Raw genomic sequence first — 17,847 nt, forward strand, 5'->3', positions numbered from 1 at the left:
CTCTGATCTATTATCTATCTACCATTAATGGTTTTTCAATAAATCATCCTAATCTTCGATCTGATGCAAGTAATAAACCAATCAATATGAATAATTCGTAAGCGTGTCAAAAAGAATATGATTGAAACTATTTTGCGGATTTTACCGCGGTTTTATATTATAATTTTCGCCCGACGTTTCGAAGACTGCAGCCCTCGTAGTCCGCACCATGACCGCAAAATAGTTTTATTTCAATGCCTTACATTCGCGTAAACATAAGAAAAGATTCTGATTGGCCCTTTCTCGCGATAAATCAAACAAGGTGTTGCCATCGTTCATTGAAATCGCCTGTTAATTAATTGCTGGTGGTAGGATATATTTTATATACGCCCTGATAGCTACCACAGTACACAAGTTGTTAAAACCTGCCAAAGTGGCCCACGTAAGTGTCGCGTTACAGGATCAGCCTGTGTATATCCGGTTCCAACAGGCCGGCATAATTATATCGACTGCTGAGGAGTAATCATCTCTTGTCAGTCGACATTCTATTGGACCCCACTCCACTTACCATCTGTCGCATGGGTTCAATTGGCCGTGGACGTATAAAAAAATGTGTTAAAATACTCTATCAATTTAATCCATTGTATGGCGAGCGCGCTACTGCACCACTGCCTCCATTTGTTGGAACGTAATCATCAGCTGTGCGGGCGTCGACCCCTCAGCTGTGGTGACAGGAAGAGCCGAGATACTGTACATAACCTACGTAATATTATCGTTGACGATTTGTCAAACTGGGATATGCAATTACTTGCATTAAGATTTAACCAACTTGATTAATTTAAGTAAAATTTTCTTCTGTGTGCCAGGAAGTAATTATTATTGCGTACTTCAAGTGTAAAGCTCTCTCAAAACTCTGTTTTAATTCTAATAACTAACCGTGATGACGTACTATTTAAACTATAATATACTACTTTTGTATACAATACATTCTCCTTGTAAATAAACAAATAAGAAGAGTCAAAGATGCTGTCTTAGCTATACGGCCAACAATGCTGTTCTTTAATTAGAATGTCCGTAATTGCAAAAACGGATTCGCTCATGTAGACGGAATAATGTCCCAATTTTTTTCGCGATTAAAACACGCGTTATCGCTATCACCACCTGGGGCGTTTGGCCCTCTGACCTTAGAGATTTCCTCACGATATTTCTATGTTTTTTAATGACGAGACGAACTTGCCTTCTGGGGGTAAGCGACGACCGCCCAAACACAGTAGAAACACTAACACCTTCAATTACAGAGTTTTGTTAGGTATTGCACTGCGCTCGCCATCTTGAGACATAAGATGTTAAGTCTTATTATATTCCATAGTTACACTGGCTATTTTCTTTAAAGCGAATGGTAATTGATTGAATTGAATTGACACACGTAACTTCCAAAAGTTAATGTATAGGTTAGGTTTTGAACCTGCGGCCTTCGGAGTACGATCACCAAACTAGACTATCACTGCATACTAGGGTAATACTTATAATTAAGAGCCCTGTACAAATAACCTATTAGGCAAAGACCTCTACTATAGGGAAGCTCAGAATAATAATAATAATATGAGCCCTGTATTATATACTTGCCCGCTGCTGAGCACGGGCCTCCTCTACTACTGAGAGGGATTAGGCCTTAGTCCACCACGCTGGCCTAGTGCGGATTGGTAGACTTCACACACCTTCAAAATTCCTATAGAGAACTTCTCAGATGTGCAGGTTTCCTCACGATGTTTTCCTACACCGTTAAAGCGAACAATAAATTCACAAATAATACACACATGGTTTTCTAGAACAGTCAGAGGTGTGTGCCCTTGGAATTTGAACCTGCGGACATTCGTCTTAGCAGTCGCTAAGCTCAGAATAAAACTTTAAAATCAAATAGTCCAACTAGAACTCTAAAATTCAATACGTGCGATATGGGCGGTTGTATCGCTTACTATTTAATCGAACGGCTAGCTCGGCTCGCCGTGCAAAGCAATAAAAAGCAGTGGAAACTAAATCGAACCGGCCATTATAATAAAAAATATGTCTACAGCGTTGCTCTATCAATATAAATACACAGAAATGAGGAAAAACACGCGTATGACTCGATAATCGGACTTAGCCCTTATTGTAAGACGCCTAGACTCCATAGCGTCTAATTATATATATTTTTCTAAGAATCCATAAATCCGCAATGGTCAGACGTAATATTTAAATGAAACATTATTAATTACATTAAAATTTGCAGTTTTTACGTGCACGGTTAAGTGACCCCACTGTACCTGATGGTAAGTGGAGTGGGATCCAATAGAATGTCGACTGACGAGAGATGATTACCCCTCGACAGTCGACACAATTATGCCGGCCTGTTAGAACCTGATAAACAAAGCTGATCCTAGAACGCGACACACTGAGGTAGGCTACAATGGCGGGTTTTAACACCTTGTATACGGTGGTCGGCGGCGTAGCGGTGGAGCGGCGATAGCCTAGTTGGGTGTGGAACGGACTGCCGAGACGAATGTCCGCAGGTTCAAATCCCAAGGGCACACACCTCTGACTTTTCTAAAAAATCATGTGTGTATTCTTTGTGAATTTATCGTTCGCTTTAACGGTGAAGGAAAACATCGTGAGGAAACCTGCACATCTGAGAAGTTCTCTATAGGAATTTCGAAGGTGTGTGAAGTCTACCAATCCGCACTAGGCCAGCGTGGTGGACTAAGGCCTAATCCCTCTCAGTAGTAGAGGAGGCCCGTGCTCAACAGTGGGCAAGTATATAATACAGGGCTGATATTATTATTATTATTATACAGTGGTCGGCATATAAAATATATCCTACCACCAGCACATGTTTATAGTTAGTACTTTACTGTATACTACTATGACATTCTACTAAGGCAATAATAGAAAAAAATCTTAAACACTACCCATGTATAGCAGGCTTATTGTTAATTCGGCATACAACTTAACTTTAGTCCCAGAAATAGGCAAAGCTGTACACAAATCGACTATACGACCTACCTAATAACCTACTTGTATTCATGTTAGTTTTAATTAGGTAAATAGTCTGATGAAGGAAAACATTGTGAAGAAACCTGCATACCTGAGAAGTTCTCTATAAGAATTTTAAAAATATGTGAAGTAGTGGCAAAGGGTAAAATTTTCCGAAAGGGAACCCTACACAACATAATATAGGTACTAATATCCATAAATGCTGCAAATCACTAACACACATTAATTCGATTTTTATAAATTGCGAACGGAAAGCCTGCAGTAATCTGTTTATAAAGACTTCGCCACTGTTGTGAAGTATGCCGATCCGCACTAGGTCAGCGTGTTGGACTAAGGCCTAATCCCTCTCAGTAGTAAAGGAGGCCCGTGCCCAACAGTGGGATACAGAGCTGATATGTTGTATGTTATAAATTATTAAATAATTTTACTATTGAACTCATTTACGGCAAATCCAAACACGTTAGCATGTAGTTTCCTTACTGTTTTTCCTTCATGAGACGTATTTGTGATATAAAATACGTATAATATTGGGTTAAACCAATATTTAATTAATTTATAAGTTTATATGATATTACTGATTTATTTTTAGAATCTAGAACTTCTCTTAAACCTGAGTTTTATGCTATCTGTTCCTAAAGCTTGGATTTTCCAGTGTTCATTTTATATTTCTAATCATTTCTCGACTAATGCTAGGACTAATCCAGTGCAGTCAAAATAACATCGTTAAGATAATATTACTGATGTCGTTCTTTCGTATTTTTAATCGTCAAGCAAATATAGACCTTGACAGATTGAGATGAGAGTTCTCTATTCGTAAAGTTTTTATCATTCTAGATGTGGCTTCCCAACGAGTCGTTGATACAGTAAACGATATCCAGTCGGGCACAATGCATATTTACTAAAAAAATTTAAGAAAATATAACACAACTTGATCGTATCAACAGTATGACAAGCAGTAACTTATCAATCGCGAAGTAATTCTACAATAGGCACACTTTTGCTTTCAATTATGACCAATCCGTTCGAATTCTTGCATTATTGCTTTTATAAAACAAACCTTTTCCCTATTTCATTACGGTTCCTTATTGTACCGCCTATATTAATACCTACTTACCTATCACCTTATTACTTTGGACTTTAAAACACATTTTCAATATTCCGACTAGTTCCCTTCAAGAGTGAAAGGGACAAACATAGTGCACATTTCTATTACTTATAAACAGCCAAACCCAGATCCTGTCAAATCCAAAATCAACAAATCACTGTTCCGCCACCGGAACGAAGTTGTGACGTCACAAACTTATCCACAACACTTCACGTACCGTACGAAACCATGTTTTCTCCCGCCTTATTTTAAATATATTCATAACTTCAAATTGTTTTCACTTGATGTCGTCATCACATATTTAAACTACTTAAATTAATATTTAATATAATAGAAGGAAATTGGCGCGGGCGGCTTGCATCGCCGGTGACACATTAACTGGCGGAATAACAAAGTGATATTAACGTAGTGCTGCGCCCGCGCAGTGCGTGACTCTATCGATGTTTTGTAATACGTCATTCGATTGAGTGTTGTAACGTTTCTAATTTGATAAAGAGGTTGTATGTAATGTTATTGGATAGTCGAATATGTAATATTTTAAGTAAAAAATGTTATATTTAACATTGGTATTTTATTTTAGCATTTTTAGATTTTATGAAATATATATAACAAATTTAATCTTTTAGGTTAAGGCTATTTTATTTCCAACTTTTCAATAATCAACCTGCATATTGAAAACTCTTTTTCAATATTATCTAAGGAAATGTAACGTATTTAACAACCTAAAATTTTTTTTTTCGTTGCTTATATAAATTTATTGTTAAAAGTAATGTAACACATTACGTAGGTAACAAATAGCTTGCGTGCGTGAACGTATGCATTAAGGAATAAAATATACCTATTATAATAAAGGCCGAGAAAAAAAACTGTTATTGCATATAACATGTAATAACTATGTTATAAATGCACGTTACGAATAATTAACTGAGAATTGTAATGGAAGCATAATTAACTATAAAAAAAACTTGGCTATTATGGTTTTTAAAATTTTTATACGTTTTTATTGGCTGTTCTTTCAACCTTTGTGAATAAATCATAAGTTTATCTTAATGACAGAAGATGAATAAAGCGCAATAAATAAACCTTAATTTCTTATATTTTTGGCATATATTTCTTATAGTTTGCTCTGAAATAAAAATACCTAAAACTCGACGTAATTTTTCGTTATTTCTCATTTTCAATAAATCAGAAAAATACTTTTTAAACAACATAATGTCCATCGAAAGGTTTTCGGAAACAATGGTGTCAATTTTTTCATGTCTCACTTAAGCCTGACTTCGTGTAACTTTGTTACCCTCATAACTTTAGATGATCATCGATAATAATGCAAATAAGTAAAACATTTGATAGCAAATATAGTAAACATCACTTAGTGCCAATAAACACGCGTTTGCGACCACCCAACTGCCATAGCGGCATAGCCCAGCGGTCTGAGTAATTCGCACACAATGGCTGTGATTGTCCTGCTACTACCGTACGCTACGACGATGTACCCGATTCGGAGCATGACTTATCTATTTATTACAAACTAGATTTTACTTTTAGCTTCGTTCATGGAATAAAAAATAGCTTATAATATGGGTAATGAAGTTAATTTTTTAAATTGATGCAATCGTTCGAGATGTTGGCTCGTTTCATTAAAAATATTTTTTTAGATATTACATAAAAAACAGAAAAAATCGAATTAATTTCGGTCCGAAATTGAAATGTTACTGCTACACTAAATTATTATATAGAAAAGTTTGAATTTTTTACGTTTTACATAGCCTTTCCCTACAAAAGTCCCTAAAAAATGTAGTAATTTATAGCATTAAGTAAATGCCGCCAACGCCATCTATTAAAAAATCTGATAAACCTTCATGATTTTACATAGGAGTTAATTACCGGGATAAAAGTACAAGTCAAGTTTAATCCAAATTCGTTCAACTGTTTCTGCGTTTACTTCTAGCAAATATCAAAACCTTTTCACAAACTTTCGCATTTATAATATTAATAAGAAGTATAGTATGAGACGAAATTGTTAACCTAATATTTTTTGATTACATTCCACAGCTTTCCTTCGATTATTCACGGCAGTCATTTATATCTACGGCATTAAGTCCGTCTATCGGCCATTTTCAATAAGCGATCCCAATCTCAATCTTCAATCCGATTGTGAAAATAAACTAATCAAAATAAATCATTTGTAAGCAAGTCCAAATAAACTTTGCTCTGATTGGTACATTTTTGACATAGATCGAAGAAAATGATTAATATCGTTTATTGAAAATGGCGGTAAGTACAAAATTTAATTGTATGTGCCGCGCAAAATAAATAAATAAAAACATATTCAATTGTTAATTTAACAGTGCGGTAAAATCAGGAAAGTGACTGGTTTAATTAAATAACAAACAGGCATACAGGGAAAACTTGCACGTTTACGAATTGTGTTACAATTACCAATAGGGCTATAAAATTTTACACGTAATCATTTACCAGTTCAATCACTATATTGTACGTACTAGTATATAAAATATGCATTTATATTAAAGAAGCATTTGTTAAGTAACTAATATTGAAGAGTTTTGTGACTGTGTCTTTGCTTTGTAAATTTGCGAAACCCAAATCGACTTCAGACCAACGTAAAAATAGTGCGAACATTATTGCCTGTGGTAGGAATTCGTAAAATTATATTCTGGTCATATACTATAGCCCCTCTCCTCTCCATGACAAAGATATAGCAGTTAGATCAGGTACAATTTGTAGTCACATACTGCTTATTCTAAATACATATTGCAATACTGAATATCCACAAGTAAATAATATACTCAAATACATTTTTATATTATTCATTACTCACACATAAAAAAATCGACGGTCATTATGTGAAATATAAACCTTAGAACTCAATTTGATTTTTTTATCGATAAGTCGACAGCGTAGATAGCCACGGCGCGTCCCTGGCCGTCCCTTATCGCAGCGGTCGTCGTTTCGTTAGGAAGTGTTCGTTATCAACATTCATAGCCCTACGCACTGATTGGCATTGCGTGCACATCGATTGTACTGACGCGTCTTTCTCATTAATTACTAAATACTTTGGTGCTTACCAACTCGCACTGCTCCATGGACGGCCTAAGCCCTTTCAGTAGTAGACGTAGGATATTTTTTATCTTCCCGGACAGTGACCATTGTACACAAGGTGTTAAAACCCGCCATAGTGGCCGACGTTAGTGTCGTGTACTGATATCAGTCTATCTGTGTAATTCCGGTTCCAACAGGCCGCGTGGTACGTTCGCAACAGCAACCTGCACTCGGACACCAAAATGCCAACATCAGGCACTTTATGCATACGGCCAGAAGACACTATTTCGATCGGCCGGTCATCCAAGTACGTTAATTAGGCAAAATCTGACTTATACTCCATTTGACCGCGATAAATAGAGACGGCCCTGTTCAATTCTAACTGATTCAGAAGACGATATCACTTTAGCTATTCGTTTTAAAAACGAGTTCTTGAAACTCTTACACTCCACAAGACCGTAGTTCCATCCTCGCCGCGTCCCCCGACCCCTCGGCCCTTCTAATAGCTCCGGTCTGCGTGCCGACGAATACGGTAATGTATAGTTTGTTACTTCGCTTCATCCCTAATCGTAGTCTCATCCTCTCCCAGTGACCGTCCTGAGTCGGGGTTTGTAATTCCTTAGTGGGTTGCCTTCAACATGGCTTTAATTTTCAAGGGCTGCAAGCGTCTAATGTGCTCACCCAAGAGGCCGGTATATTTGTGTAGCCTGACCTTTGCCAGGCTAACAAACGTAATCATGTTAAAAAAATATTGAAAATAAAAACTCGTTTCACAGTATTCACAACAATTACTTATTGGCCCACAAACACCTAGTCATCTTATTGTTTTACTAACTTTGTTTTACTTTGCTATATATTTTATGCAAGAGTTGGACTAGGATTAAAATATATCAAAGGATTGTTTAAGTTTACCGCTAAGCAACAGTGTACAAATACGTTTGTATTAAAGCTTGAAGTAGATTTTTTTTATAAGCTTATGCTTTCATCCCTGTAAGGTTAGGCAGTGGCGCCATCTAGTGAATCTATATTTGCCGAATCTAATTACGTCCCATGACATAACCTAAAAGAGTATCGTCATATCAGACACGAATTCCATATTCCGGCAATTTAGATCTTCAAACCGAAAATCTCACACCAATGTTAAACGACTGGGAATCGAACCTAATATGTCACGACTCACAAACTAACTACCAACAACTACCACCAAGTAACTAAACAATATAGCGATTAAAACAACATGGAATCAATTCTTTATAGTCTTATTTACTTAAACAACACGATGACATGTCGCGCGATCGGTTGAATAATTTTCATAATTTTCCTGAAATATTGCATTCCTTGTTGTGATGAAGAGTCATGGTTCGTGGAAACCAGCTAGTTATTTTAAATACAACTAACGCCATCTAGTAATTATAGCGGAAACTATTATTGTGGTTTGTATGTTGAGTACACAATAATTATTTCTTTAAAATACATCTCGTCACGCCAATTTGCAAGGTTTAGAGGTAGGTAGAGTGCAGCCGAAATTATCGTCTCCTCGGTTTAGTAGCGAACGTAGACTAAAGCCAGTGAGTCCGGAACTTAGTTATAAACAAAAGGGAGTAGTCTCTATAGCTAGTCAATTCTAAATTCAGTTATAAACAAAAGGGAATATGGATTGTTTTACAGATTAATATTCTTCTTTCAATATTCTGCTATACTACCTCTCCCTTTTAATTAGTGTCAGAAGTATATCACACACCCATATTTCGGCATTTAACTTAGGTCTCGTGTTGGAGCGAACCTTGTGCCATTTATTGGACAGCAATTTCAGACTCCGGGCTGATACTGATTAAAAATATCAATTATCATTTTTGACATCCCAGGAATTGAACTCTAGATCTCATTACGATAGACGTACCATCGAAGAAAAGAACTTATAACTTTATTAATCTACGCAAGTTCATTAACACCAATAAGTTGCAGAAGTGTGTTTATTTACTCCATACTACCAAGTAACCTCTAGCGATAAGAGGCAACAGAAAGAGACGGCAATATACATCGAGGCGAGCTAGAAGAGAGCAGACTAAAAACTTCGGGAAGAACGTCTCGAGGGAACAATTCAATGAAATAGTTGTATTAACTACTAGTATTGATAAAATGGAAACATTTGTGTCATAAATAACATTGTTTTATGGCAAGACATTTTCATTTCGAAATCCTTTAATTGGTTTAAACTGCTAGCCAAGCTTGACAAAGAAAAACTACAGAACAATTATTTCTAAGTATTCCTCTGAAGTCTAGCAATCCGCACTAGGCCAGCGTGGTGGACTAAGGCCTAATCCCCCTCAGTAGTGGAGGAGGCCCGTGCCCAACAATGGGACAGTATTTTACACGGCTAATATGGTCAATTCTCTTTATTTTAAAGGTATTTTTTTTTACATTTTTACATATACATTTAAAAAAAAAACATGCATATAAAAATATAAAAAATGTATGACCCTCCGATGGCGAAGCGCAAGACCCAGGCCACCGGCGGTTAGGGATTCAAAGTGAGGAATCGCCTCACAATGCGCGCCGTGTCCAGCAATACTGCCTTCTGCATCTGGCCTCCGACCCAACGGCCAATTGAGAGCTTCCGAAGATGTTGGTCGAGGCTCTTTGATATCAATCCATGCGCAGAAACGACAATCGGAACAATAATTATAGAGTCCACATCCCACATGTCGGTAACCTCATGTGCCAAGTCTAAATATTTAGACATTTTATCTTTTTCGGCTTTAACAAGGTTATCGTCATGCGGAATGGCGACATCAAGTATTGCCCGGCGCGACAATCGATCTACTATCACAATATCCGGCTATATTATTATTATTATTCCTCCGCCTACCAATGAGAGAAAAAATTGCAGTTTATAATTATAAAGACTTATTTATACCTACTTATCTAAGTTCTGAGTTTCAACACTCCGTCGTAGCAATATATACCAGTAAAAGAGGCCACGCACGCCGCTGTAACCCGATCAATCCATTTCATTCAAACATATTTAATTTTTGCGAATGGATCCATTGAGGCGACGGGCACTGAGCCGACGGACTGGCCGGATGCGCACACGTTCGCCGCCGCCATATTAGATCGCGCATAATTAAAGAAACCAGTGTAATGCCCGCCATTTACACAAAAATATGGCCGACGTGTCCGTTTTGACTCATCGGAGTTTTCGACTTGCAAATCGTACAGCGCCATCTGTTAATGGTTTATGGGAAACCCGCGCATTGTTCGACTGCATGGCGTCTGATGGCGTTTCCTTGAGTGATAAGATCTTTAATTGTAAAGTTTATTGTTACGAGTGTTACACAATATTCGCCTTTGTATGGTATTCAAGGATACTTTAGTTCCCAGATTAGTTAAATTCAACAAGAGTATACACATCCTATGACGTAAGAGAGCCTATAGCGAAATAGTCCACAAACCAAACTTTTGCCCAGTGAAGCGTAATAAAAAAGTAATATTTTAATTGTCTAAAAAGGAATCCTGAAGCTTACGATTTAGAGTCTAAGCGCAGATAAATAATTAAATTTTGCTAAAGGTTATCTCATTCCCATGTTTTTAACAAAATACATTTTAAAACTAAACTAAACATTTTTATAATATGCTCAAAGTTTTACGTTGACTACATCGTTAATTCAGGGTCTTAGACAAGAACCTTTCTACAATCGTTAAAGCTGATTAAAAATTTGTAGAAATAACAAATCCTACTGATAGACGTAGCCTGGTCTACAGCCCCTGGACAGCTTAGTAGTGAATTGCCAAGTCTTACCTCTAGATAAGGTTGGGCAATCTGCAGCCGTCTCGGGACCCTGTTGTACTGCGTGATCCGAGGTATCACCAGCGGCGGCCGCTGCTCTCGCGTGTAAACCGCGCATTCTTCTGGGGTTATCCACTGAAAACAAATAAATAAAATATTTTTTTATAAAGTCGGAAATATAATTATTTTTTTAGGTTATAAACCTTCAATTTGAGACACTTTTTTTGTGCTATGCACTAAATTCATCTTGAATTATAATTAAATACAATAGATAAATTCCATAAGACAGAAATAAGTGGTAAATGCAAATAAAAAAATAAAATCTATAAGTACAGAAATGATTCTAAATTGTACTCGTAGTTCAGTACTTCAGACACAGATGGCGCTACATGATACAGCGTTGCTTTGCCTTTTATTATCATAAATCTATGTTCAGTACGATAAGTTCCGATCTGGTTAGTAATTTTTCCGTAGATGTGAAATAAATGTACATAGCTTCGGTATATCGTATCGCTTTAAATATCAAATCAATTATATGATACATTTTACAAATATTTGGTCCTGGCTCCTAATGGCGCGAAATATCAACTACACTAAACATAATTTTAAGTATAATACATTTCAAACACGATGTTAATCTACAAGACAGTTTAATATGTTTCCTCAGAGTCACTCTATCATAATGAATAACACTGATTTCGTAACGAGGCATGATGGCGGATATTTCATTATGCGTCGGGTACAACTATCCGGTACTCTCTCACCAACCAATTACGTAAATAATCACAAATAAATCTCTTGTAATGTTAGAGAAATCGACATTTGACATTGCACATTTGTCCAAGCATTGAATATCGCTAAATCATTTCCTATTATGATATAATTTCCGTACTTTAATCATACGTGACATCATATAGAACTTTAAACCCAACTCATGCGCAATACAATCTCAATGGAAGTTGGAAACATTGTAAACATCTGTGAATGGCTATGAGATTTCACGTATTATTTTTTTTATTTGAGACGAGCTAGATTTTTTTATACGCGCAAGGCAAGGTCCCACTGCACCTGATGGTGAATGGAATGTAGTCCAATAGAATGTCGAATGACGAGAGATGATTACCTCTCGACAGTCGACACAATTATGCCGGCCTGTTGGATGATCCCGATACGCGACACGCTTACGTGGGCCACTATGGGTTTTAACACCTTGTTAACGGTGGTCGCTATCGGGACAGATATAAAATATACTACCACGAGCAAACACACCTGATGATCACTAGATACCTACCCTATAGTAAATATCAAGAATGTCTAAAAAACAAATCGCTTTAATCCTCGAATTACTAAAAACTAGGTAAAAAAGACACTGCGCTGGTGTGTTCTCTTGCTTCCTGAGATCTCTTGTCTTAAAATATGGGCTAAATAAGTTTTCCTTCTTTGTAATTTTTTTAGTTACAAGGTAAATATTAGATCTAAAAATGACTTACTAAACAGAATAACCTATAAAAGTATCGCAAAAGTGCCTAGGCGACTAGTCGAATCACCTTGACTCGTTCACCTTGGCGCCCGGTTAGTTGAAAAGAAACGCGGATATAATATCTCTATGATTCAGACTTTGTTGACAAATTCGGACTTTTCAAACTAGATATTTTTGTTTAGACCTCTAACAGTCTACTTTTTAATAATTATTCATTGTATCAGATATGCTAGTTTATCATTTTTATCAGACTGCATAAATCTCAATTTCTTTTTCATTTTTTTTTTTTAATAATTATTCTTTCATATGCTGTTTTATTATTTTTATCTGCATCTTTGGATAAGACGATTTAATTCTCACAACTAATTATAAAGTTAAATGTATTATAAATGTCGAAATTTTAATAATAAAATAATATATTTCGTAACATGAATTTTTGTACATTGATTAAAATATTTAATTGGGTTAAAGATATAACGTAAGGCTCGCATCTGTGATCTGTTATGTGCCGACCACATATTGCATCCATATATTACGTCACTACTGCACCTACTTTACCGTGTTTATTTCGTACCATATGATAGGTGGCTAGCCTATAATATTAGGCACGAATCCTATACTTTTCAATAAAAAACATCAGATCAAATGCAATAGAAACAACAAAACAATTTGTCTCCATCGCGCGCAACCTATACAAGGAGGCAGTCAACGTCAGTCATAATAATGTGATGCTTGTAAGGGGGTCAAGGCGCCCACGTCACCGCCTCTGCGTATGTCCGGCCGTCTCAATGATTATCATGAATCATCAGCGATCAGTTAGTTATCATTGATATTCGTATTTGATTCTAAAGCTTAAGCAATCAAGAGCTCGGGAGCCTGTAGAGTAAAATTAGCTCATTGTGATTGCAAGTGTAAATACCTAAGCACTGTTGTATGCTTGAAGGACATTATTTACTAGTTGTAGGTCTCTCATATGAGAGAGTCCGCCAGGATAGGTACCAATGTCTATTTTTGCCGCCAAGCAGCAGGGTGTAGCCACGGTTGTGTTCGGTTTGAAGGAGATTGTAGCCAGTGTAATTACTAGACATTATAAGACTTAACATTTCATGTCTTAGCATGGCGAACGCGATGGAATACCAAACAATACTTTGCAATTCAAGGTGTTGGATAGTATTTCTTCTGTTTATGGGCGGTCGTATCGTCTACCATCAGATGACCGGCAAGATCGTCTCGTCATTCAAAGCAATAAAAAATATGGTCAGCGTAATTACTTCTTCAGGCGATAAAACTACATTAAAGCCGGCAATACATCTCTATGTCCGCTGGTATTGCAGATGTTCATGGGCGGCGGTTATAACTTGCCATCAGGTAAACTGCTCTCGTTGGAAATTTAAATTTTTTTTTTTTTTTTTTATTTTAAATCCATATAAACAAAAAAAAACATTCAGTGAGACGAACATTAAACCAGTAACCATCAACGGAAGTCAAGTTATACATTGATGTTATACTTATAAGTGGTTTTAAAAAGCATTTAATTAAAACCGAATTGGATATTAATTGCTGACTCGCTCAGTATACATTTCATAATAAAATGAATGCAACATTGGGTACCAATTACTGTTAAGGCGTAGTTAGGTTCTAAAAGGATATTGACTTAAAAACTCAATGTAATGTGGTAGGTGCTACACATAAATCTTTTAGATGGTATCATGCTTGCAAGAGTCCAATTGGATAGATCTATACAATAATATAGCAGACATTTGCCATACCTTTATCTTTACCATAAAAGTAAGCATTATATATCTAAATATTCAAGAATGTGGACTACACTCTTACGCCAAACAATGCTTTGAAAATTTCGAGAAGTTTCCTAGTTAGTGTCCCTTCAATCAAGCGAACGGCTTCCTCATCGAATCATTCAGCTATCAAAAACATTAAAGTATTAATAAGTTCGAAAGAACAGCTGTCTCTTAAACCGTATCATCGAGTTGAATCACCTTATTGACCTTAGAGTTAATGCGAATGACTCCCATTCATTCATCTATATACCCGTCCTTGTCTGACATATTAAAATCAATGTAGTGCGAGAGAGTCAAACGAACACCAAGGAAACGTCGCCAATGAGCCACAATTAACAGTGGGACGTTAAATTGTCCACAATTGTGCCGTGATGTTAGTTATGGCGGATGATTAGGTGGGAAAATGAAATTACATTTCAAAACATATATAATAGTATTGTTTTTTTTAGACGATCAATTTACTTTCAGTTCAAATCGTAACTTGATTAAGGTTTTACGAAATATTTTCTAATCAGATTGTCAATCCATCAAGCTCCATATTACATCAAGCAGAATAACTTGGACCGCACTCCACTAGAATTATGTAAAATATATTTCAATCTGTACATCAAATATAACATAGAACCTTATAATAGTAAGCCAGTGAATTCTGGATAAACCTGTTTGTTTACAATCCAAAACATATCCCAGCCGATCCTCAGTTGCATAACTAATTAAGACAAATTACTTTCAATGTTTACAAAGGGCGCATTGTTTAGGCCAGTAAGCAACCGGCAGGCACTTAGCGGTTAGAAAGTAAACAAATGTTAGACAATGGCAGATGATTGATGGAGCGGCTGGCGTAAGTCTGTCCGCAGGTTTGTTCAACCCGTTCACAATTTGTATATAGACAAGTCGACTGCTCAGTACATTGTATCACGCTTTTTTCCTCTTTCTGGTGTATACAGAGGTTACATGCCAGCATCACGCTTTTTTCCTCTTTCTAGTGTACAGAGGTTACATGCCAGCTTCACGCTCTTTTCCTCTTCCTGGTGTATAAGAGGTTACATGCCAGCATCACGCTTTTGCCTCTTTCTGGTGTACAGAGGTTACATGCCAGCATCACGCTTTTTGCCTCTTTCTGGTGTACAGAGGTTACATGCCAGCATCACGCTTTTTTCCTCTTTCTGGTGTACAGAGGTTACATGCCAGCATCACGCTTTTTGCCTCTTTCTGGTGTACAGAGGTTACATGCCAGCATCACGCTTTTTTCCTCTTTCTGGTGTACAGAGGTTACATGCCAGCATCACGCTTTTTTCCTCTTTCTGGTGTACAAAGGTAACCACATGACAGCTATAGTTTTGTAATGGAGCGAGCCTAATGCTAATCAAAACAATCAATCAGCCTATCTCCGTCAACTGCTGAACGTAGGCTATGCAAAGTGAGCGCCAACCATTCCGGTCTTGAGCAGCCCGCTTCCATCCGCTACCCGCCACCTAATGCCATTTATTGGGTAAAATGCAGAAACTGGAACCTAACACTTGAGCATGGCATTCATACCACAATACAAAAATGGCGACGAAGTATTCAGAATAAAACTGAAATACACAACAATTTATCTAAAAAGGTGATTCTAACGAATTAGTTTCTTATGTATATTATGATGTTACACGTAGAACTAAAATGTCGGCTGTGGATGTCAATTCATATTTCTGATATAATTTCTCCATTCTCGACTTATTGATGACGTCAGCGACACACAACAAGTTGGGATTTTGTTTTTTTTTTAGAAAGTTGTTAAAATTTTATTTATATACAGCGTCATCTAGCGTTGAAAAACTAAACGATTCGACATGAATTTAATATTATGTGCATTGTAAATCTTTAGGTAAATTTGTGTCCATAAAGGACAATATAAGTAATATTTATAATTAATTAGTAATAATAAATATAAACAAACACATCGTGGGTATTTCCTTGTTTAAATTAAATTAACATATTTGCTAAATTTCTTACACAAATAAATAAAAATATTTTTACCCGTAACTATAGTCCCGGTGGGAAATGCCAATTTTATTTTTATTGTTATTAACTACGTTTCAACATTCAAATGACTTTTGATTTATTCCCGGAATCTACAATCAAAATTAGGATCGTATATTAAAAACGTTTGATCTATTGTTAACATACTGAAGGTACTTTTCTTAAAATAAAAACAAATATCACCGACTACAGAAACATTTTCACAAATATGTCACCAAACGGTCTGTCAACGCTCAGTGTTTTTATAGCAATACACAAATACCCTCAGAAAAATATTTTTATGCTAACACTATGTACATTCTAACCCGGAATAATAGGCCTTATTCCCGAAATCTATTTCATTATTGCTATCAATGTGTCACTGGCGCCTAAACTGACGCCATTATGACGTCATCATCATTATCAGATAACGTGGGACTGACAATCCTAAGACTCATATGTGTCTAATATTTTAATTGTTTATTTTCAAAGTCATAATTACTAACATATGCAATGAATTACTTGAAGATTTTAATTACTGCATGACTAAATTAAATGCTAATTGCTGGCCCGCTGGTCTCTATGAACAATAGCAACAAACAAACACACACGCCTTTATCATTGAACGGGATAAGCAGAGGTGAAATGAGGATATCTTTTTCCATGTGTGATGTGATAGAGAGCGAGCCTAACTCTATATAGGGTACAAATTACAAACTCTGGTCTGATACTAAATAGACTTCAATGATTATACAATGTATGGCACTAATGCGACAAAATGTAAATTTGGCAAAATAATAAACAGCAATTTGATTAAAATATAATATTATATTTCCATTGCCGGGCATAGGCGTCCTCTACTACTGAGAGGGACTAGGCCTTAGTCCAACACGCTGGCCTAGTGCGGATTGGTAGACTACACACACCCTCGAAATGCATATAAAAAAAATCTCAGGTATACACGTTTCTTTACGATATTTTCCTTCACCGTAATTTTCCTTCACAAAGAATACACACAAAACTATAGAAAAGTCAAAGGTGCGTGCCGTTTGGTTTTGATCTTGTGGATATTCGTCTCGGCAGTCCAATTGCCGCTCTAAGAACTAACGTTAAGTTATGGCTAATGCTATGAATAAATTAACAAAATAATCATGGGCGCCGCCAAGATAAATTTTAGGGAGATGCATCTGCAACTACGCATTATACTACATCATTATGTTCTTTTTTCAAATTCAAATTGCGCGGGTTTTTAAATATGCTTTATAATAAAAAAACTCTGTTGTCGATAGTTCCCTTTGATGCAGATTTATTCAGTGACATGTTTTTAGTGAATAATTCCAGCGAGTATGAAAATAATACACCTAAAAATGCAAGTCAGTACTCACGCAACCTCTAACAAATGGTTCCGAACATTATTGAATCAATGGCGCCTATAACGGTGTCCATTATGCATCTTATGTTAATTTTTGGTTTCGTAAGGGCCCTATGTAGCTTCGGAGCATTCACCGACCTTTAGTACTATTGAAACTCGATGTTAATACTCACGAAATACTCGAAGTGTTTTTATATCTGACAATACGTGTATGTCACTCGCCTAAAATCCAAG

General features: G+C 36.4%; 1 protein-coding gene across 3 annotated transcripts in view; it reads right to left on the reverse strand.

The window, feature by feature from the left end:
* The window catches only part of LOC115455683, a 138,362-nt gene that overhangs the window by 24,259 nt on the left and 96,256 nt on the right, over window positions 1-17,847 (reverse strand). For all 3 annotated transcript variants that reach the window (XM_037436961.1, XM_037436960.1, XM_030184347.2), the window contains exon 2: window positions 10,974-11,096. In XM_037436961.1, coding sequence (XP_037292858.1) covers window positions 10,974-11,096 — 123 coding nt within the window. The remainder of the gene's footprint in view (window positions 1-10,973; window positions 11,097-17,847) is intronic.

The sequence above is a fragment of the Manduca sexta genome, chromosome 9 (genome assembly GCF_014839805.1).
Source record: "Manduca sexta isolate Smith_Timp_Sample1 chromosome 9, JHU_Msex_v1.0, whole genome shotgun sequence".
Taxonomy (NCBI): domain Eukaryota; kingdom Metazoa; phylum Arthropoda; class Insecta; order Lepidoptera; family Sphingidae; genus Manduca; species Manduca sexta.